Source organism: Ornithorhynchus anatinus, chromosome 2 (assembly GCF_004115215.2).
Source record: "Ornithorhynchus anatinus isolate Pmale09 chromosome 2, mOrnAna1.pri.v4, whole genome shotgun sequence".
NCBI classification, from domain to species: domain Eukaryota; kingdom Metazoa; phylum Chordata; class Mammalia; order Monotremata; family Ornithorhynchidae; genus Ornithorhynchus; species Ornithorhynchus anatinus.
Window position 1 is genome coordinate 25,001,228 of NC_041729.1, and position 21,254 is coordinate 25,022,481.

Here is a 21,254-nt window from a genome sequence, read left to right on the forward strand (position 1 = left end):
CATACCTCCTCATACCTCAGGCTGGCCACCCCCCCATTTTATAAGGGAGGGAAACTGAGGACTGAGATGACCCAGGAAGCCAGTGGAGGAGAAGAAGAAAAGGAAAAGGAAGAAAAGATAGAGGAGGAGACGGGTCTCAGGGGATTGATGTCTGGTGTGGTTCTTTCAGACGGACCTGTACTCGGGTGCCCTGTTTGTGCAGATCTGCCTGGGCTGGAACCTGTACCTCTCCACCGTCCTGATGCTGGCGGTCACAGCTCTCTACACCATTGCAGGTAAGGGACAGGGAGATGGTGGGGAGCTGGGAGTCAGAGGACCTGGGTTCTAATCCCCGCTCTGCCAATTGCCTGCTGTACCACCTCGGGCAAGTCACTTAACTTCCCTGGGCCCCAGGTTGCTCATCTGTAAAAGGGGAATTCAGTATCTGTCCTCCTCCCTGTTTAGATTGTGAACCCCGAGTGGGGCAGGGACTGTGCCCATAGTGACTAATTGTATCTATCCCTGTGCTTAGAACAGTGTTGGACACATAGTAAGTGTTTAACAAATACCATCATCATTATTATTATCGTTATTATTACTCTTCAAAGGCCGAATGCAGCTGCCTATTCCGAGACCCCGACACTCTCCCCTGGCAGGGCTACTGAGGCTAGGGCTGCTGAAGCTAGATCGAAGTTCTGACTACACGGCTAATGATGTCACACACATTATGCCGGGCACGCAGCTTAATGTGATAATGTCGTGGGCGGGGCCGCAGGCTGGGCACCCTCAAACCTCTTCCTCCCGCTCCCTCTGGTCTCGACTTATCGAGCCAGGGACGAGAAACCCCCAGAGAGAGGCAATTATTCCTCCCTCCCCCTCAGTCCCCACTCCCAGAGTGGCTCTTTCCACAGTTCTATGGGACAGGGCCCTTGGGGCTGAAGGACTGGGCTGGGACTTCCTGCTCAGACCTGAGCCTTTCCTGTTCTTCCTCCTCCTCCTCCTTCTGCTTCTCCCTGTAACCTCCGAGACCAGGCTCGTGGCGAGATAGGGGTCGGGGAGCAGGGTGGCCTCGTGGGTAGGGCCTGGGAGTCAGAAGGATCTGAGTTCTAATCCCAGCTCCGCTGCTTGTCTGCTGGGCAAGTCACTTCACTTCTCTGGGCCTCAGTGACCTCATCTGTAAAATAGGGATTAAGACTGTGACTCCTCTGTGGGACAGGGACTGCGTCCAAATTAATTAGCTTATATTTAAGCAGCGTGGCTCAGTGGAAAGAGCCCGGGCTGGGGACTCAGAGATCATGGGTTCAAATCCCAGCTTCACTGCTTGTCAGTTGTGTAATTTTGGGCAAGTCACTTATCTTCTCTGCGCCTCAGTTCCCTCATCTGTAAAATGGGCATTAAGACTGTGAGCCCCACGTGGGACAACCTGATCACCTTATATCCTCCCCAGCATTTAGAACAGTGCATTGCACACAGTAAGTGCTTAACAAATGCCAACATTATTATTATATCTACCCCAGCGCTTAGAACAGTGCTTGACACATAGTAAGTGCTTAACAAATACCGTAATTATCATTATTATTATTATTATTACCTTGGTGGGCAGGGAGAGGTGGCTGGGGGCCCCAGCTGGCTGGACCGAAAGAGCTGTGCTGAGGAGGAGCACAGTCTTGACTCCAAGTGGTTTTGCCTTCGGGTCCTCCGTTCATTCAATCGTATCTGTTGAGCGCTTACTGTGTACAGAGCACCTCCGATCCAGCAGTGCTCACCTCCTCAGGTCTCCGGGAAGAGGGCTGTCTGGATCCAGTCCTTAACCACCCATCACCCCACTCCCGCCGCTGCCCAAAGCCCAGTTTCCGGCTCCACCCTCTGAGGACGGGGCTGCTCCTCTCTGACCCAAGACCACTCCCGCCATTCTCTGCCGGCCTGAAGGACTGCCGCTCCTCCTGCTGCCCCCGCCATAATTTCATAACCCGTTGGCTCTTCTGGGCCTCCTGCTTATGCCGAGCAGAGCCCCAGCCCCTCTGCCTTCCTCTCGGTACCGACTTGGACCACTTGACCCAGGGCCCATGGCCTGGCCTGAACGTCCATCCCCGGTGCAAAGACCTGGCTCTGGTCTGACCAGCGAGGAAAGTCCACGGTAGCTGTACTGGTAGCCAGTGGATCCTGGATTCTGAGCTTTTTTCTATAATGGAATTTGTTAAGCGCTTACTATATGCCAGGCACTGGAGTAAATGCAAGATAATCAGGTTGCACACAGTCTACGTCTCGTATGGGTCGCACGGTCTTAACCCCCATTTTACAGATGAGGTAACTAAGGCCCAGAGAAGTCCAGTGACTTTCCCAAAGTCACACACATCAGCAAAAGGCGGCGTCGGGATTAGAACTGCTCGGGGCCTTTGGCACTGGGAGGGGAAGGAGGAGGGCTGAGGCACGCTCATACATTTCGAGAGCACCTTCTTTCTCCTTATGGATTCTTGGATTATCCATTTAGTCCCCTTTCGTCGGCTGTTCTCCTGAAGGAGCGAAAGAGTGAGAGAAACCTCCAGAAGCCCCCAAGTGATCCCACAGGGTCTGGGTTGGCATTTCTGCAGTTTGTGGGTTAAGCCTGTGGTCTCACAAGGGGCCTAGGACACCAGTATTACCACATAATAATGTTGATATTTGTTAAGCACACCTCTATGTGCAGAGCACTGTTCTAAGCGCGGGGGTAGATACAGGGTAATCAGGTTGTCCCACGGGAGGCTCACAGTTAATCCCCATTTTCCAGATGAGGGAACTGAGGCCCAGAGAAGTGAAGTGACTTGCCCACAGTCACACAGCTGACAAGTGGCAGAGCCGGGAGTCGAGCCCATGACCCCTGACTCCCAAGCCCGGGCTCTTTCCACTGAGCCGTGCTGCCACATGGCAGGAAGTGGGGGTGTGTGTTGTCTGGGGGATGTTCCGCTGGGACCATACTCATGTAATGGGATTGTTTCCTGGGAGGTCTCTGAAACCCAGCAACTGAAAGCATCAGGAGTCTTTAGGTCAGGGCCAAGATAGCCAATCACTGAACTTTAGGAAGGGGGAGGGTGTGTACGGTGTTCGTGTGTAGGCGTTTGTGCGTGAATGAGAGAAAGAAGCAAGAGAAGATGAGTGGGTTCCATTCCATCTTCTTTTTCCCCTCTGCCATCGTCCTACCCATAGAGCTGCTCTTAGGCCATAAAATCAGAAAGGAAATACTGAGTGTCGACCAGTCGTTGTTGTCTCTAAGGTCTCTTATTGGGCAGCCCCCTACGTGGGGCCGAGTGGGTGATCCGTGGTGAATGAGGAGGGACGAGAGCAGCAGAAGGCTAATGGGCAAGGTCGGTCCTTTTGCCTCGGCAGGAAAGGAGAAAGAGAAGAGGGATAAACACCCCCTCCTCCCTCCTTGTTCATTGTTCCCTCGCATCCAATCGCCCTTTATTCTCCTGCTCCTCTTCCCGCTCCTCCTCCGCCCCCGCCGCCCCCATCAGGGCGGAGAACCTACCCCTCAACATGGCTCTCTCTTCTTGCAGGGGGACTAGCCGCTGTGATTTATACGGATGCGTTGCAGACACTCATCATGCTAATTGGCGCTGTCATCTTGGCGATTAAAGGTAGGGAGGAGGCTCAGGCCCCCGTGCTCAGGGCCATAAGAAAAATTATGGTATTTGTTTAGCGCTATGTGCCAGACTCTGGCCTAAGAACTGGGGCGGATACAAGCAAATCGGGGTTGGACACAGTCCCTGTCCCACAAGGGGCTCACAGTCATCATCCTCATTTTTCAGATGAGGAAACTGAGGCACAGAGAAGTGAGGTGACTTGCCCAAGGACACAGCAGACAAATGGTAGAGCGCGGATTAGAACCCAGGTCCTTCTGACTCCCGGCCCGTGCTCTATCCACGGGTCAAGCTGCTTCTCAGCGAGCTTTCCTTTCAGGGACTCTCACGCGAAGACAATAACATCAACCAAGCAGGCTGAGTAAATTTCAAGTCTTTTATTGGTTTGGTTTCTGCCATACATCTTTTTGCTTTCTGGGTCTTTAAATACTCAAAGCCAAATTCAGGTGATAATACAGATGGAAAGGCCAGCAACAGAACTGGCAGTCAACACGGTCCTCTCCCCCGAATAGCTCAGCAGCTGTTGGCTCAGCAAGAATTAGTTGTGGTGTCTACAGTCACGGAGTACAGTACATCTGGTGGTCCCACTGGAAACACCTGCAACCGATCTGCCCCCATTAAAAGAGGGCCAAAGCGAGTGGTCCTCACGGACTTTCTCTGCCTCATCCTCTTCCAGCTCTCCTGTAGAAGCAGAACCCTTCCTCGGTTTGGACCCAGGATCTGACTGCTCGATTAACCCAAGAAAAGTTGGGTTTCCAGTGCATATTTCTCTGCTGTGGTTCTACTACACGCAGGAGCCAGAAACAGACTTTGAAAAAGGTACAATTCAGAGGCAAAAAACCCACCTATGTCTCTCAACCATTAAAAAAATAATAATCCCCAGAAACAATACAAAAAAACAAAAACAAAAACCTCACAAAACGGTAACACGGACCACTGGCTGAGGGGGAGGAAGCGGGCTGCCCTGATGCTGGGACCTCCAGACCAAGCTGGCTCCCAAAGGATTCCTGGAGTTGGTAGACCCCAGGTCTCAACTTTGTACCCTGCTGCCCAGAGGCTCTAAATCCACCCCGCCTCCGGGAGCCATGACATCCTGAATCAGTTACTGGGACTGGTCTCCGGCCTAAGCCCCTGGGGACGCCCCTGAAAGCCACCCCAGCATTCCCTCTCTTCTTTCAAAATCCTGGTAGGGGCACTGGGCACTCCCCGTCTAAACCCATTGGATGGCAGCAAATCTGCCTCGGCTCGGGCCGGAGAAGCCGGAAGATTCAGCCGCCGGCTACTTCTCCTTCCCATTACGGATGGGGAATTTGCTCTCAAGTCCTGGTTCTGAGGGCGTCTGCCATTACTATTGCTGTGTACCCTATAAAGCACCCCAGCCCCTGCAGGCAGCCAGCTTCCTCCCAAAATAGGCTCTGTTCCCATTTTTTGAGTGTGAATTACCAACAGGTAAAGACAGATTCCGCCACAGCAGCAGGCAGCGCCCAATAGATACCACTGATTGATGGATCAAAGGCCAGACCCTCTCTGGTCACATCAGCACAACGAGGCCCTCAGAGGGACGACAGGTTGTCCAGTATGGCGCTTGGACTGGGATCGATGGCGCCTAAGGATTGCACGTGATCTCAGAAAGGGCTGAGTCTGCCAACTGTGATTCTACTCCGGTGGTGACTTTGAGCCCCGACAGCCAGTGTTCAGGTTCCAATCTTCCCTGGCCGCTCCCCTGGTTCTTCATCCCCTCTATCCTCAAAGCTCTTACCCTGGTTTCCCATTTACCCACAGGCACATGCAAGAACGCATACGCTCACATTCTGGACTAGGTAGAAACCGGAACCCCAGGGAAGTCTCATCTAACCCTTTTTGGGAACCAAAATGTTGGCAAAACCTTGGGTGAGCAGTGGCCCTTTCCGCTGGGACCCCTGCTTCGCTAAGACAGCTGCAGGCATCTTTTAGGGCAGCTGTCGTTTCAAATACCCAGGCCTAGGGCCTCCAAAGGGAAGGAAGCAGGGAATAGGGAAGCCAATGAGGGCCACATGCTGAGGGCCTCTAGACTGCAAGCTCATTGTGGGCAAGGAATCTGTTATTGTATTGTTCTCTCCCAAGAGCTTAGTACAGTGTTCTGCACACAGTAAGCGCTCAATAAATATGATAGCGTGACTGACATGCAGCCAAGCTGAAAGGGAAGGGGCCTGGATAGGAAGGATAAAATCCCTTGGCTGCTTCTGAATGGAGGGAAAGGATCTACCAATCTTAGGGTTAAGGAAAAAAAATCATATTGCTTGGGGAGGGGGGCAGAGCCACAAGGAGAGCAGGGAGAAGTTGGGAAACAGGTGTCCCGGAGGGGCCTAGATGTCCAAAGGGTCAGCCCGGAATCTGGCTCTCTGGGCCAAACTAGTGGCTAAAACAATATCCCTAGGGATCTGTCCTTAGGGGTTGTTCTGGGTCCCTCCAGATCCGCTGGGATGTCCTTTTATCCATTCTGATTGCCCGTCCCATTCCTGCTGTCGTGAGGCAGTTCCCGAGGGGCAGTCCTTGGTGCCCAAATCCCCTGCTGGCCTCAGGAGAAAGGCATAGAAGCTTATCCCCTATCTCTTCCCATCCTCTGAATTGCTCTCCCCCAAATCCCCAACTCTCTCAGGTTGCTGGGCTCAGGCAGACCTTTCCAGGAAGAAGGTTTGGGTACACAGACTTGAGCTGACAGAAAAGGCTGCTTGTGAGCTTGGGGTCAGAGAAGACCCCACTGGATAGGAATTCTCCCAGAGAGGCAGAAACCCAGCTCCAGCAGGCCAAAGGAGGGGCTCCAGGTTTTCTCCCCGCCCCTTCGGAAGACAGCACCCGAGCTCTCGCTCAGAAGGGGTAAAAACCCCCCAGAGGGCTTAGTCTCAGAACAAGGCCTTGCTTCTCTGTCAGGAGAGTTCTGGGGTCGCGATTGGGGTTAGCAAGCTCACTGAGCTGGACTGTCTGCTTCTCCTCGGACTGCCAATCCGTCTCTGACCCTGCCTGGGGGGTGCCAAACAGAGGGCTCTGGACTTTCTAAGCGAACAACTGTGGCTCACCCTTGGCCCCGTCTGGCCACACTGGGTCACTAGCTCAGGGATGTGCCTGGCAGAAGGAATTGGGTCAGCAAGCTCCTGTTTTGACCACCACCACAGCAAACCCCCCGCTCCCAACACGGCTAGAAACGTAGAGATGCTAGCCGTGGTGACAGCGTATCTGTCTCCCAAGCCAGACGCTGCAGACCGGTACTAGACTGGTCTCCGAGGGTCATGAGCAGCTTTTAGATCGCACGGCTCGGGGCTGGCGTGAGGCGGTAGGTGAAATGAAAGGGGGCTTCCGGGAAGCGCCGTGGAAGTTGAGCTAAGTCTCTGAGGTGGGAGGAAAGCTGGGGAGGGGGACAGAGAGACACCAGGCCTATGCAACCACACCCTAACCCTCTCTCAAGGAGCTGCCAATCCCTGTCAGCATACCTTAGACTCCAGGCCTGGAATTTAACCAGGGTTCCTCCGCCCACCAGTTTAACACACGAAACCTAACCGTCTCCTGCCCCCAGGGGCCCTCCCTTTTCAATAAAAATATATGTTTTTTTCTTACCATTCCCAAACCAATGGAGACCTTCCCTCTGAGGGCCCCGTGGTGCGGGATGGAGCAGCAGAAACACCCCCTGTCCTGTTAACAGGAATCTAATAGTACCAGTGTGCAAAATGCTCATTTAATAGTTTCTTTTTCTTTAAATACAAATAAAATACAATCATAAAACTTGAGTTTTTTCACGCCCCGTCTCTCCCCCGTGTGCCCCGCCGGGGGAGAGCTGGGGGTGGGGGCAGGCGGGTGAAAAGACTCCAGACTTGATGCACTAGGAAGTCTGTTGCAGGATTAGAGGGTGCTACCAGCTGACTCAACGGGAGAACTGAGAAAATGCATCTGAAATCTCCCGGGCCACCATTCTCTCCCCCCCACCACTCCCTCCCCCACCCCTTTTACCTTTCAGCTTTTAACCAGATCGGGGGTTACCACCAGCTCGAGGCCACGTACATGAAGGCCACTCCAGCCAAGGTGGTCCCCAACACCACGTGCCACCTTCCCCGGCCCGACGCCATGCACCTTTTCCGAGATCCCGTGGCGGGGGACCTGCCGTGGACCGGGATGACGTTTGGCTTGACCGTCCTGGCCACCTGGTACTGGTGCACCGATCAGGTAAATGTAAACATCTCCCCGGCTTGCCCTGACCCTCCCTCCGCCCCCCCCCCCCCGCCCCCTCTACCCGCCCTCCCCCTTCCCCAGCACGACACAATTGCATTTCCCCCGTGGTCATCCGCGATCCAAGCAGCATGGTCTAGAATACTTGCACGATCAGAGTCTAGTCTGAGCAAAAGAGAGAGAGAAAGTGAGAGAGAAAGAGGGAGAGGGAGAGAGAGCACGTTTGCCTGCAGGGGAGGGGTCGCTACAGGTCCTTGTGGCTCGTGGGTCCGTGGTTCCTCCTCCTGGAATCAGGGGATTGCCACTGGCCTCCTCCCATCTTGTTCTTTAGGTACTTGGTCTGCGACAGTTTGGAGTAAGGGATGCCAAACGGGGTCCTCATCTCGTCCAGGGTCCTGCTCTCGGCCGGGGAGCCCAGGGCCTGGCTTTTGCCGGCTCTCAGGGGGCCGCCGTCCGGCGAGAGGCGGGAGGGGGGTCCGCCCTTGGTCCCGGAGTAACCCTGACTCTGCCAGTACCGCTGCCCCGCCACGGCCGGGCTGGGCTTCTGGGCGGGTTGCTGGTGGCCGTCGCTCGGGTGGGCGCCGTCCCGCCGGTACTTGGGTAGGCCTGGGTTCCTCACCAACTGCTGGCAGCTGTCCTTGTCTCTGCTCCCAAGCGGGGGACGCTTGTCTCCGTAGTAGTAGAACTGCTGCCCCTGCCGGGAGGGAACAAGGTGGGAAACGGCCGGTGAGCCAACGTCCGGTGAGTGAGGCCTGGCGGGTGCTCCGCCTGGCAAACCCGGGCTAACCCTCCTCTTTGGTTTTCCGAAGGGCCCAGGTTTGGCGGATTGGGCACCTCGGGCTATTCTGGGGTCTTGGGTCGAGCCATGCTCTGCGCTCCCCCTCAGCTCCCCCTCTAAAGAATGGTGTGGGAAGGTCAGGTGACGGGAACGAGCCGTGTGGAAACAGCGTGGCCTGGAGGGAACGGCATGGGCCTGGGTTCTAATTCGGCCCTGCCACTTGCCTGCTGTAGGACCTTGGGCAAGTTACTTCACTCCTCTGTGCTTCGGTTACCTCATCTGTAAAATGGGGATTCAATACCTGTTCTCCCTTCAACTTAGACTGTGAGCCCCATGTTAGGTCATGGACTGTGTCCAACCCAGCGCTCAGTACAGTGGCTGACACATAGTATTTAACAAGAGTATGAAAAATAATCTCTCAAAGCAACTGACGACAAGGCCATCTCTAGCTCTCTAATGTGTCAGGAAGATGAAATCTGTTAGGTCCTTGTGCTCCTTAAAGGCAGAGGCCAGACCCCACACCTACAGGGTTCTACTAGTCTACCAAGGCCCCAGAATAGCCAGAGGCACCATAGTCTACCTCTGATGAAACAAGTAGAGTGGAGTTCAGAGATTCTCAGACCAACCCCTATCTTGAGTTGATCAGCCCAGAACTTAAGAAATAGCAAACAGCGAAGTCCAAACAAAAGGCATTTCAAACTCTGCCTCTTCATTTCGGGACGTGGGGAGGAGAGTTGTTAACTGTGATACTCGTTAAGCGCTTCCTGTTGTGTCAAACACGATTCAAAGCACCGGGGTGATGATCTGGTAGTCATCAGGTTGGACCCAGTCCCCGTCCCACTTGGGGATCACAGTCTGAGTAGGCGGGAGAACAGGTATCGAACCCCCATTTTACAGATGAAGAAACTGAGGCGCAGAGAAGTGACTCGGCCCAGGTCACACAGCAGGCACGTGACGGAGCAGGAATTAGAACCCAGGTCCTCTGACTCCCTGGTTTCTGCTCTTTCCACCAGACCACACTGCTTCCTAGGGTTAAAGAGAGAGAGAGATTCCGATGCACACACGTTTGTCTTTAACACGAAACCCTGAGGTTATTTGGCTGCAGGCGGATATTGGATATTTGTTCTTTCACCTGAGTGAAGGAGAAAGCAGTGGGTGTGTCAGTCGGTAACGCGAATCTTTACTAAGGGCCCTCAGGGGATGGGGTTGAGGAGGAAGAAGACTTAGAACCGTATCTTCCATCATAGTAATAATAATTGTGGTAAATGTTAAACACTTACTATGTGCCAAGCACTGTTCTAAGCTGAAGTAGGTAAAAGTTAATCAGGTTGGACATAATCCCTGCCCCGCAAAAGGCTCAAACTCTCAATCCCCATTTTACAGATGAGGTAACTGAGGCCCAGAGAAGTTAAATGGCTTGTCCAAGGTCAAACGCCAGACGTGTGGCGGAGCCGGGGTTAGAACGCATCATCTCCTGACTTCCAGGCCACTAAACCATGCCGCGTCTCACTACACCCTGCTGGTTCTCAGTCCTCCGCCAGGTGTCTGGCATAGAGAAAACGCTTAACAAATACCACAATTCTTCTTTTTAGGATAGAAGTGGGTGACAGTGACGTGGGGTGGGGTCAGTACCTCTGGAGGCCAGTGTGGCAGCAGAAATGTCCTTTGACCTTAGAGGCTTTTTGGGAGTCAACGGTCCAGTGAATACAGCTCTGGACTCTGGTCTGTACCTTTTGGGTCAGCCTGTCATTTCCCAGTCATTTCCTCATTCAGCGGTTTGGCACAAAAGCCAACACAGGGACGTGGGAGTTGGCGGAAGGGAGGGGGCCCGGATCTCCGGCCGGCCTTGGGGGATGGCTTCCTGGTTGCCAGCAAACCTACTCCACGGGGCAGGATCCGGTCGGCCGGGTGACCCCGAGCTAGAGCCAAGGGTCAGCTCTGCCGCCGCCGGCCGCCTCCACTGAAGCTGCCTTGCTGTGGGCGTTTCTGTGGGCCGTGGCACCGATAGGGATTTCCTCCTCGGGTGCCACCGGGCTGAACCGAGCTCCGTGAAATCACGTAGCCCGAGGAGGGTCTGCCCAGCCATCGGCTCGGAGACGGCCGCCTTTTCGCATTCCTTTCTCTCATTTCGCCCTGCAGCCCCTGACGATATGGTCTTGAGCCCCCGGCAGGGTGGTTGCCAGGCTTCTTGGGAGAGGTTCCCCTCACCAAAACGCCCACGCAGACCCAAAACAGAGGGACTTGACCAACGGCGGGGGTCGGGTGGAAGGGGACTCTCCGGCTGAAAGACTCCCATCTAACTCTCTAAGGAGCAGCCGGCCTGGAGACGGAAAGCAGTCGGCAGCAGCAATCGGGGCCACGATCCAGGACCGTGGACCACCTGAGGAGGGGGTTTGGGAGCCCGCCTGTAGGACGACAGAAACCTCAGTCGCAGAGGGACTAGCAACTAGGGTGACACGGAACCCAGAACAGCAGTGTGGCCTCGTGGAGAGAGCGCAGGCCTGGGAGTCAGAGGGCTCGGCTCTAATCCCAGCTCTGCCATATACCTGCGTTGTGACCTTGGGCGAGTCACTTAATTTCCCTGTGTCTCAGTCCCCTTAACTGCAGAATGGGAATTCGGTGCCTGTTCTCCCTACTTAGATTGTGAGCTCCACGTGGGACCTGATTATCTTGTACTCCCTCAGTGCTTAGAACAGTGCTTGACACATAGTAAATGCTTAACAAATACCACAATCATTATTATTATTAGAACACTCCCCTCCCCTTAGACTGTGGGCCCCATGCGGGACATGGACTGCGTCCCGTCTGATTATCTTGTATCTACCCCGGTGCTCGGCACAGTGCTTGGCACTGTTCTTGGCTGAGGCCTTTTTTTCATTGGTCTCCCTCGAAGAGCCGGATCTTGGTCCCCAGTCCTCCCATAAAAGTGACCGCTTCATACTTCTGCTTGTCAACTCACGTTTCCCCTGGGTGGTTTGGTCCCGCATTGTGGAGGAAACCGAGACCCTTCTCCAGAGCTATAGGGATGGAGAGATGCTGCAGTGGAATTCTTCAGGGCATTGCAACCTGGCCTAGTGGAAAGATCACAGGCCTGGGAGTCAGGGGATCTGGGTTCTAATTCCAACTCTGTCTCTTGCCTGCTGTGTGTGACCTTGGGCAAGTCCCTTAACTTCTCTGTGCCTCCGTTTTCTCATCTGTAAAGTGGCGTTTCTAAACCCGTTCTCCCTCCTACCGCGAGTCCCGGGTGGGACAGGAACTGTGTACAATCTGGTCGTCTTGTATCTACCTCAACGCTTCTCAGAGTGATTGGTACGTAGTACGTGCTTAATGAATACCACAATTATTATTGCTATTATCATTATTATTATTGTAATGGTAATCGTTAAGCCCTTATTATTTACCAGACACCGTACTAAGTGCTGGGTTATATAAAAGTTAATCAGGTTGGATACAGCCCATGTCCAACATGAGGCTCATAGTCTCAATCCCATTTTGCAGATGAGGTAACTGAGGCACAGAGAAGTTAAGTGACTTGTCCAAGGTCACAAAGCAGACAAGTGGAGGAGCCGGGATTAGAAACCGGGTCCTTTCAACTTCTAGGCCCGTGCTCCACCACTAGGCCACCGTTGCTGCCGTTATTGGCCTCCTGGCTCAGGAAAGCTGGTCTCCCCTTCTAGGCTGTAAGCTCACTGGAGGACAGGGAATGTGTCTGTTTACTGTTATACTGTCCTCTCCCAAGCACTTGGTAGAGTGCTCTGCACCCAGAAAATGCTCAGTAAATACAACTGACTGGCAATGTTACTGAAATCGACTCGGGATAGGAAAAACTCGGAGAGTTGAGAACCAGCGTGGACGGTTGCCCCTGTTCGTTCTGAACACTGACAGTTGGAAAAGCAATGTTCTTCAGTCTGGAGATGAACTTCTCTCAGATTCTTGGTCCTTCTGATCAAAGTTTTTGGCTTTGGACGTTTGGGGGCCAGGCTCTGTTCAGGGACCCACGAGAATATGCACAACTCCCAGGGAGGTGGCCCCAGGGACAGAGTTTTAAAGCCACCACACTCCTTGGGCTAGTGGGAGAGGCTCAGGCCAGCCACTGTCCTACCTAACCTGCCTGTTTCCCCTCTCCTCCCCAGGCCTCTTCTCAGCCAGTTGCGCCACGCAGCAGACCGAGAGGCATTCCATGGGGCGACCCATGGAAGATCAGCGGGCCTCTTTTCCTGGCTCCATTCTTCCCTCTCCTTTCCTCCTGGCTACCCTCAGTGACGGTTAATACCACAATTATTTTCCAGCACTTACTACAGTCCTTGGCATTTAGTAAGGGCATAAAAAATACCACAGTTAAATATTCCTTTCCTGGGCACAGCCACTTATAAATTAAAAATAAAGAACTGGTGATTTTTGTTAAATGCCTGCTATATGCCGAGCGCTGTTCTTAAGTGCTAGGGTAGATATAGACTAACCAGGCTGGACACAGGCCCTGCCCTGCATGGGCCACACTGCTTTCCAGAACTTAACACAGTGGTGATCTGGAAGCCTTTCAAATCCCACTGCAACAGGTCCCTGGGGCCCCTGGTTTCAGTTTCAGGGTCACCAATAGAGCACAGCTTATTTACTCCCAACCAGAACCTGAGGGCAAAACCATTTTAGTCTCCTTCCATCTTCAACCAACCCCTACCAGCACTCTCTTCCCTGACATGCTGCCGTTAACCTCAGTAACCACACAGGGGCAAGCATCTGGGGCTGTTAAGAGGGACCCCTGCTCGGCTGAAAGCCAGATTTGGGCCTAAGAAAGCCCCTCTCCTAAACGCTGTCAAAAATCACTGCTCAGGGTCTCCTGAAGCCTGTCATCTGTAATGGGACCCCATTCTGTAGACTGTAAACTTGTTGTAGGCAGGGAATGTGTCTGTTTATTGTTCTATTGCACTCTCCCAAGCACTCAGTACAGTGCTCTGCACACAGTAAGCGTTCAATAAATACAGCTGAATGAAAATTCTCAGAGACGACACCATTCAGGTTTCACCCTTTCCACACCTCCAAATCCACATCGAAGCGGAAGGTAATAATTATAATACTACTACCGATAATTAAACTAATAATACTAATAGCTCCCTCCTCCCTGGTACTCCCTCTCTCTTTAAGGCCGCAGACCACCTTCTTCAAACCAGGGTGGTTTAGTGGGTTTGGGTTTAGTTTCCTGGTTTCCGGTCCCGTGCTCTTTCCACTAGACCACACACTTCTCCTACTGCAGCTCTTATGATTTTAATGTGAGACTACTTCTCTTTACGTTGGATATTTTGGGAAAGGCCACGGGGTCAGACCCTGGCCCCAGCTGCCACCCAGGCCTCTGGGATACTGTTCCCAGCCCGGGGGCTACTCTCTGAAGAACTGGTCAAGGCCAAAAGGGCCACCGGAACGGCAGGCAGGGAGGCAGGCTGGGGGCACACTGCTCGGAGGCTTTTCGTGGGGGGATGTCCCAGTTGTCTGCGTTTACTTCGGTTCTGGACAGAGGGAGAGGAAAATCTTGGGCTGTGCTAGGAAAGCAAGGTGACTGCAAGAGGGAACCTCCATTCCCAGGCCCTGTCGGTCAAACTACAGGCGGAGTTGGGCCGGAGTGCCAGGGTGACTGTACCCATCAGCCAAGATTTACTTGTCCCCCAAAATCCCTCGTGCTGTCTGCTCCTAGGCCTTTCAGAGTCAAAGACCAACAAAATTGGACAAGCCCCCCTCCCTCACCCTCATCCTGCAGGGCATTGGTTCCCGCCACTCCAACTCTACCTACGGCAGATGTGGTGCTCTTCCCCACATCCGCCGCTTAGTAGGTGCTCTGCACACAGTAAGTGCTCAATAAATACGATTGAGTGAATCCAGACGTGAACATTTTTCACCCAGATGCTTGTGGCCACATTCCTTCAGTGTCTCTCCTTACTATCTCTCTCCTTCTCTCTCAGGCTAAAGAGCCGAATAGTGGAATCACGAGGAATCCGACTTTGTCCGAATGAGGGCCAGCCTGTTACTGCTTGCCAAGAGCCATCAGGCTGCACTGCCCTGCGATTGATGACAGGCTTGGCCCCGAGTTACCCCAGCCTCGGGTGGAGCATGAAGGATGGGGGTTCAGAGAAGATAGACTCTGGGCTATGGGGTACCCTAGCGCTGGAATTGGCATCAGATCAGAGCCAGGAGCTCAGCCCCATGCCCTCTCTGAGGCCCTTGCCTGCCGCCTCCACTACCATTCTGGACCGGCGAAGACTCGGGAAGAGAAGCGCTGGCAAAATCTCAGGACAGGTCCACCCTTCTGTCCTCTGAGAAGCAGTGTGGCCCTGTTGAAAGAGCTCAGGCCTGGGAGGCAGAGGCCCTGGGTTCTAATTCTGGCTCCACCTCTTGACTGCTATGTGACCGTGGGCAAGCCACTTAACTTCTCTGTGCTTCGGTTCCCTTATCTGTAAAATGGGGATTAAGACTGAGAGCCCCATGTAGGATATGGACTGTGTCCATCCTAATTATCTTGTATCTACCCCAGCGTTTAGTACAGTCCCTGGCACATAGAAGCACTTAAAAAAAACCCAACCCAAACATCCTTAGCATTTAGCTCCTTTTAACCATGGATATTAAACCCTTGGGAGTCAGGGGTCATGGGTTCTAATCCCAGCTCCGCCGCTTTCCAGCTGTGTGACTTTGGGTGAGTCACTTCACTTCTCTGTGCCTCAGTTCCCTCATCTGTAAAATGGAGATTAAAACTGTGAGCCCCACGTGGGACAACCTGATCACCTTTGTCCCCCAGCACTTAGAACGGTGCTTTGCACATAGTAAGCGCTTAACGAATGTCACCGTTATTATTATATCCAAATGCCGCACTCTCCTCATTTCCTTTCAGGTTATCGTCCAAAGATCTCTCTCGGCCAAGGACCTAAACCACGCCAAAGGGGGGTCCATCTTTGCCAGCTACCTAAAGATGCTGCCCATGGTCCTCATCATCATGCCGGGAATGATTAGCCGGGCCCTCTACCCAGGTAAGGCTCAGCGGGCCGGGGCCCTCTGGCTCGGTCCTGGCCGACCGGTATTGCCCACGCGGCTGCTCTGCACCTATGCTGTTCTCCTGCTTGGCCTCCTCGCCTGATCTCAAAAGGGCAGAGGCAGAAGAGTCCCACCCTGCCAGGCTCCCCGGTGAAGGGGCTGGTGAGCGGGGGCCTGTCGGTGCTCGGGTGTGAGCTTGGTGAGAGGGACACGGACAGCAGTGGGTTTGTCTTGGCTACTCCCAGGCCGTGTTCTCTGCTCTCCGGGCCGAGTGGGTGGTGGTAGGCCGAGGAGAAGGGAGGGCTCCTGGGGATGCGCCAGGCTGGTCATCTCGAGTGCTGCCCCCTCCCCATGCTGAAGGGAGTGGAGAGAGGGCTTGGGGCAGGAGTCTCCTGTTCCCTGTGGACAGCCGGCTAATACGGACCAGGAGCCCCCAAGGCCTCATGTCTCCTTCCTCCCATCTCCCACGTAGGCCCCAGCCCTCTCGGTTCTCCCGGGAGGGAATTTCTGCTCCACGCACCTCCACTAGAGCTCCACTACAGCAGAAGCCAGCACTGGGGTGCCCCCCTCATCCCTCCCTGGCATGTCCAGACTGCCCTTCAACCAGCTCTATTTGGCCCTTTTTAGGAAGGAAGTTCTATATTCTGGTTTTTCAGTCTCTTCCCTCTCCATGTTCAGGGGCATTGTGTGTGTATGTATGAGAGAGAGAGAGATCAACTCTTATCACTCACCTGGGCAGTTTCCTCTTACTCTAAAGCCTACCAAACAGACAAGTGGATATGAGAGATTTACTTAATACCCTGGGCTTTGGTTCCAGGCATGAAGCATAAGGTGGGTGGTTCCCGATAGCTTCCGCTTTCGGAACAGGCTGGGATTTTACTAGGACTTTTCTTGGTGCCTCTGGATGGAATGGAGCCCACAACATTTGGTCTCGGAGTTTCTGAGCTCTTTTCCCACATTGGCAACTCCTCCCAGTTAGAGCCAGCAACGTGGTCTAGTGGAAAGAGCCCGGGCCTGGGAGTCGGAGACCTGGATTCTAATCCTGGCTCCGCCACTTGTCTGCTGTGTGATCATGGGCAAGTCATTTCCCTGATCTGTGCCTTGGTTTCCTCACCTGTAAAATGAGGCCTCAGTTCTTCTCCTTAGACTGTGAGCCCCATGGGGGACAGGGACTGTGTCTAACCCGATTAGCTTGTATCTACCCCAGTGCTTAATACAGTGCTTGGTACAGAGTAAAGGCTTAACATGTATCTTAAGAAAGAAAACAAAAATCCAGGGCCAACTCTGGGCCTGGGACTTGCTGGGTAGCAGGCTGGATGGACAGTCTAACACACAATTCTCTTGAAAGGTGGAGTAGAGGTCACCATGCAGGTTAATCTTTTCTATCAAATGGGAGTTGGAATGGGATCTGATCTAGAGGTCTGTGAGCCAATTCTCCCAACAACTGTCTCTATCCAGCCACCCCCATACCTCAAAGACCTGCAGCAGAAGCTTAGCCAATGGAGAGACTCACTAGCAGGACTGAGAAGCAGAATGGCATAGTGGATAGAGCACAGGTCTCGGAGCCAGAAGGTCATGGGTTCTAATCTAGGCTCCACCACTTGTCTTTTGTGTGACCTTGGGCAAGTCACTTCATTTCACCTCAGTTACTTCATCTGAAAAATGAGGATTAAGACTGTGAGCCCCACGTGAACCGACGTGGACAGGGACTGTCTCTCTTTGTTGCTGAACTGTATCTTCCAAGCGCTTAGTACAGTTCTCTGCACACAATAAGTGCTCAATAAATACAATTGAATGAATGACAGGGACGGTGTTCAAACCGACTTGCCTGTATCAATCCCAGTGCTTAGTACAGTGCCCGGCACACTGTAAGTGCTTATTATTATTATCTCAGCACTACGACTGGCTGCTAGGTCTCCTTCTCCTTGTCCCTCAGTTATTTTGTCTGCACAGAGGATTGAATGCTGTTAACCTTCGGGAATAAAAAGACCTGTGAAGAGTCGAGAGTGGACACATAACTGAAGCGCTGTGGCTTTACAGAGCTCGAGTTGGGCCAGTCCGCAGAGAGTGATATATAAACGATGATGATAATGATGGTATTTGTTAAGTGCTATTATTGTGTCAAGCACTGTTCTAAGTGCTGAGGTAGATACAAGGTAATCAGGTTGTCCCACGGGGGGTTCACAGTTTTAATCCCCATTTTACAGATGAGGTAGCTGAACCCCAGAGGATAATAACAATAATGATAATAATAATAATTCTGGTATTTGTTAAGCATTTACTGTGTGCCAGACACTGTACTAAGCGCTGGGATGGATACAAGCAGATAAGGTTGGACCCAATCCCTCTCCCACATGGAGCTCACAGTCTTAATCTCCATTTTATAGATCAGAAAACTGAGGCACAGAGAAATAAAGTGACTCGCCCACGGTCACCCAGCAGATAAGTGGCAGAGCTGGAAGGAGAACTTGCAACCTTCTGACTCCCAGGCCCGTGGATAGAGCACTATCCACGCGGTGGTCTATCCACCACGCCACGCTGCTTCAAATGACTTGCCCGAGGTCATAGAGTAGACAAGTGGCGGAGCCGAGATTAGAACCCAAGTCCTTCTGACTCCCAGTGCCTCCAAGCTCAGGGTTTTAGGCGTCTCTGGGTGGACAGGGGTCTGGCGGGGCCGAGGGGACGGCTTCTCGTGTTGAAGTCTGTCTGGGGTGGGGACTGGCGGGGGGGCAGACTACCGAACCAGCGCGTGAGAGGAGAGACGCCGTCCTACCTGGGCTGCTGGGCTAGAATACGCCTCGTTGCCGTTGAGCGGGAGTCCCCTGCCCAACACATGCTTAATTTCCTCAATGGTGCAGTTTCTCTTCCTGCCAAACTCATCCTCTACACTCAAGCTCTGCATCCACTGGGGGCTGCCCAACGTCCCCCGGCTCAGGTGCGGGTCGCTCAGCTTCCTGTGCAGCTGCCCGTGGCCCGCGCCATTGGGGACGTGATCCGAGTGGCGCCTCCGCAGGCCGGAGAAGCGGTCCCTCACCTCGAAGTACTCGTCCGACACCGAGGACGCCGCCGACCGCCGGGGACGGCTGTGGGTGGAGCTGCCCGAGAAGCTGTCCTGGTCGCTGATGGTCACGTAGTCGTCGTCCTCCTCCTCTTCGTCCTCTTCGTCCCCGTCTCTCCTCCTCTCCTCCTCCTCCACCTCCTCCCCCAGCTCCGCCGCCCCGTCGAGTCCGTTGGGGGTCCCCGGGGCCGGGGGGTCGTCGTCTTCCTGGGCCAGGGACAGCTGCCGGCGGAGCTTGGGGTGGCCGTTGGTGGGGACTTGGCCGGAGGTCGCCCCGGCCCGGGAGCACCGGCCTCCGTCTAGGGCCTTGCCCTGGTTGATAAAGTCCGAGACGTGGACGGTCCGGGGCTTGGGGACTGGCGGCTTGAGCCCCGCGTCTTCCTCCTCCTCTCCCTCCTCCTCCTCTCCGCGGTCCACCCCCCCGCCCCTCAGGGGGCAGCTCCCCGCGGGGGAGGCAGACGCTCCGGCCTTGTCCCTCCCCGAGGAGCAAGGGCTGTGCGGGCCGGGAGGAGCCTCGCTCCCCTCCAGGGAGGGGGATGGCGGGGCCTGGGCCTGGGCCTCCCGGTCCTGCAGCAGCTGCTGCCTGTGCTGCGCGTTGGCGGCCTGGGAGGAGTCGCAGATCTTGATGCGGTTCATCTGGGAGGGCTGCGGGTTCCACACGTTGGGGTCGACGATGTTGATGTAGCCCAGGATGTCGCTGCCGGGCTCGGGGTCCGGCTCCACCCACGTGGGCAGGTAGTCGAACATGTTGGCGCGCTCCATGTTAAGCAGCCCCGGGTGGATTGGGGGCGGCGGCTCCAGGAGGTCGCCCGCCAGCTGGTTGCCGGGCAGCGCCTTGCCCTTGTCGTTGAGCCGCTTGGCGGGGCCGTTCTCCTGCTTCTCGGAGGAGGAGGGGGCGGCCTTGGCCAGCTCGTCCGCGCTCTTGGCCTTCACTAAGGCGTACTTGGGGTTGATGAGCTTCTTGGCCACGGTGCCGGAAGGTGCCAGGGGGACCACGCTGGGCAGGATGATGGGCTCCGGCTCGGGCTCCTTCTCCATGGAGATGGACTTCAGGCTGACCCCACGGGACATGAGATACAGCTCCTGAAACTGCTTGTCAAACATCTCCACCACCTGGCCCGAGAGGACCGAGATCACGTTCCTGTCTGTCCGGGCCGCCGACCAGGTGAAGCTAGGACAGAAAGGAGACGGGTTGGGTTGGACGGTTTCCTCAGGCTGGCACTCGGGCTCTGCCGACCCTTAGCCTGGGTCTAGGTGGGTAGTTTCACCTGAAGGAAGCCGTTTGGCAACTTCCGGCAGATAACCATTCTTCTCTAGGTCACGGTTGGTGCCCGGCAAGGAGCTGTATTATCTTATTCCTTGTTACCTCTTGGAAGAGGGTGGGCCGGTGGATTAGCCACGAGGGCTGATAGATATTTGCGATTCCCTCACAACACTGCGCTAATAGGCGGTCTACTCTCTGGGAGCCATTTCCCCGGCTTGACGGGAAAGCAACCAGGGTAGAGCCGACGTGGGGGATTCAGGAGGCCTAAGGCCTACTTTCTGCTCTTCCCCCAGAGAGTCATGTGAGTTCCAAGAGCCCCGTGCTCAGTCTGTGCCTCCGTTTCTCCATCTGCTAAATGGGGAGAATAATCGAGCCAGCCACCCCTCCTCCCTCTGCGGTATTTAGTTTCGAGTGAGGAAGCAGCTCCCAGCTCCTCAAAAAGTGCAGGATCGAGGCACAGCATTGTTTGGGTTCCAGAGACCAGGCTGAAACATTCAGGCTCAGAGCCAGGGTGCAGGTGAGTCTGCCGGGCGGAAAACCATCCCTCAGAACCCCAGCATCATTAGCTGGAATCGGTCGCCTCTGTCCACAGCAGCCCATCCCAAGACTGGAATAACCAGGGCGTGGATTAAGGGGCGTTGCCCGGAATGACCACAGCCAGAAGTGGTGAGGGTGGGGAGAATCGGCGACAGCACTGGGCGTGAGAGAAGTTCTCTATGTCTGCCTCCCAGACACCCTGACCCTCAGAGGTACTCTCCGGGGTCTTTGTCACACGGGATAGGAAAGCAGGTAGGCCGTGGCCCCGGAGAAGCTATCGCAGGCTCTGTTGCTGCTGCTATTTCCGCTGGCCGGGATCTCACCTGTAGGAGCCACACATCGCCCGGTCTCCATCCACAAACATGAATTTCTGGGCCAGGGCTCCCTTGAACTTGGTAGCTGAGCGGGTGAAGAACTCAGTTCCTCCGATACTCCGGACTCTCAGATTCTGGAAAGAAAAAAAAAATGATGGGCGGGAGAGGCTCCCGGGCTGTCGAGCACGGGGGAAAGAGAAAATGGACTCGTGTGCCCGGGGTGGGGCGGAATGTCCAGGTGGACAACGGGTAGCCAGCCTCTTCCCGCTTCTCCTCTCGGCCTCCTTCTCCCACATGATGCCTGGCCCTGGACCACCGTAGGCTGACGAATAAGCAGCTGTTCCGCAGGGACAGCTCTGCTGCTTATTTAGAGGCCTCGGGTGAAAGGCTTGTTGGACGCTAAGCTCGCTGTGGGCAAGGAAGGTGTCTGCCAACTCTGTTCTACTGTTCTCTCCTAAGAGTTAAGTAAGGGCATAATACCACCATAAATACCACCGAT

General features: G+C 54.5%; 2 protein-coding genes across 5 annotated transcripts in view; one reads left to right on the top strand and one right to left on the bottom strand.

Annotated features, from left to right (window-relative positions):
* The window catches only part of SLC5A10 (solute carrier family 5 member 10), a 144,581-nt gene that overhangs the window by 30,639 nt on the left and 92,688 nt on the right, over nucleotides 1-21,254 (top strand). For all 3 annotated transcript variants that reach the window (XM_039910692.1, XM_029056952.2, XM_029056944.2), the window contains 4 exons: nucleotides 170-275; nucleotides 3,513-3,593; nucleotides 7,585-7,790; nucleotides 15,443-15,578. In XM_039910692.1, coding sequence (XP_039766626.1) covers nucleotides 170-275; nucleotides 3,513-3,593; nucleotides 7,585-7,790; nucleotides 15,443-15,578 — 529 coding nt within the window. The remainder of the gene's footprint in view (nucleotides 1-169; nucleotides 276-3,512; nucleotides 3,594-7,584; nucleotides 7,791-15,442; nucleotides 15,579-21,254) is intronic.
* The window catches only part of FAM83G (family with sequence similarity 83 member G), a 47,337-nt gene continuing 34,021 nt past the window's right edge, over nucleotides 7,939-21,254 (bottom strand). The window contains exons 4-6 of one of the 2 annotated variants that reach the window (XM_039910691.1): nucleotides 20,765-20,889; nucleotides 18,617-19,811; nucleotides 7,939-8,487 (exon numbers count right to left, since the gene is read on the bottom strand). In XM_039910691.1, the coding sequence (XP_039766625.1) occupies nucleotides 8,038-8,487; nucleotides 18,617-19,811; nucleotides 20,765-20,889 (1,770 nt within the window). In that variant the 3' untranslated portion in view covers nucleotides 7,939-8,037. Of the gene's footprint in view, nucleotides 8,488-18,355; nucleotides 19,812-20,764; nucleotides 20,890-21,254 lie in introns of both variants that reach the window. The other variant, XM_029056928.2, reaches the window with a different exon arrangement.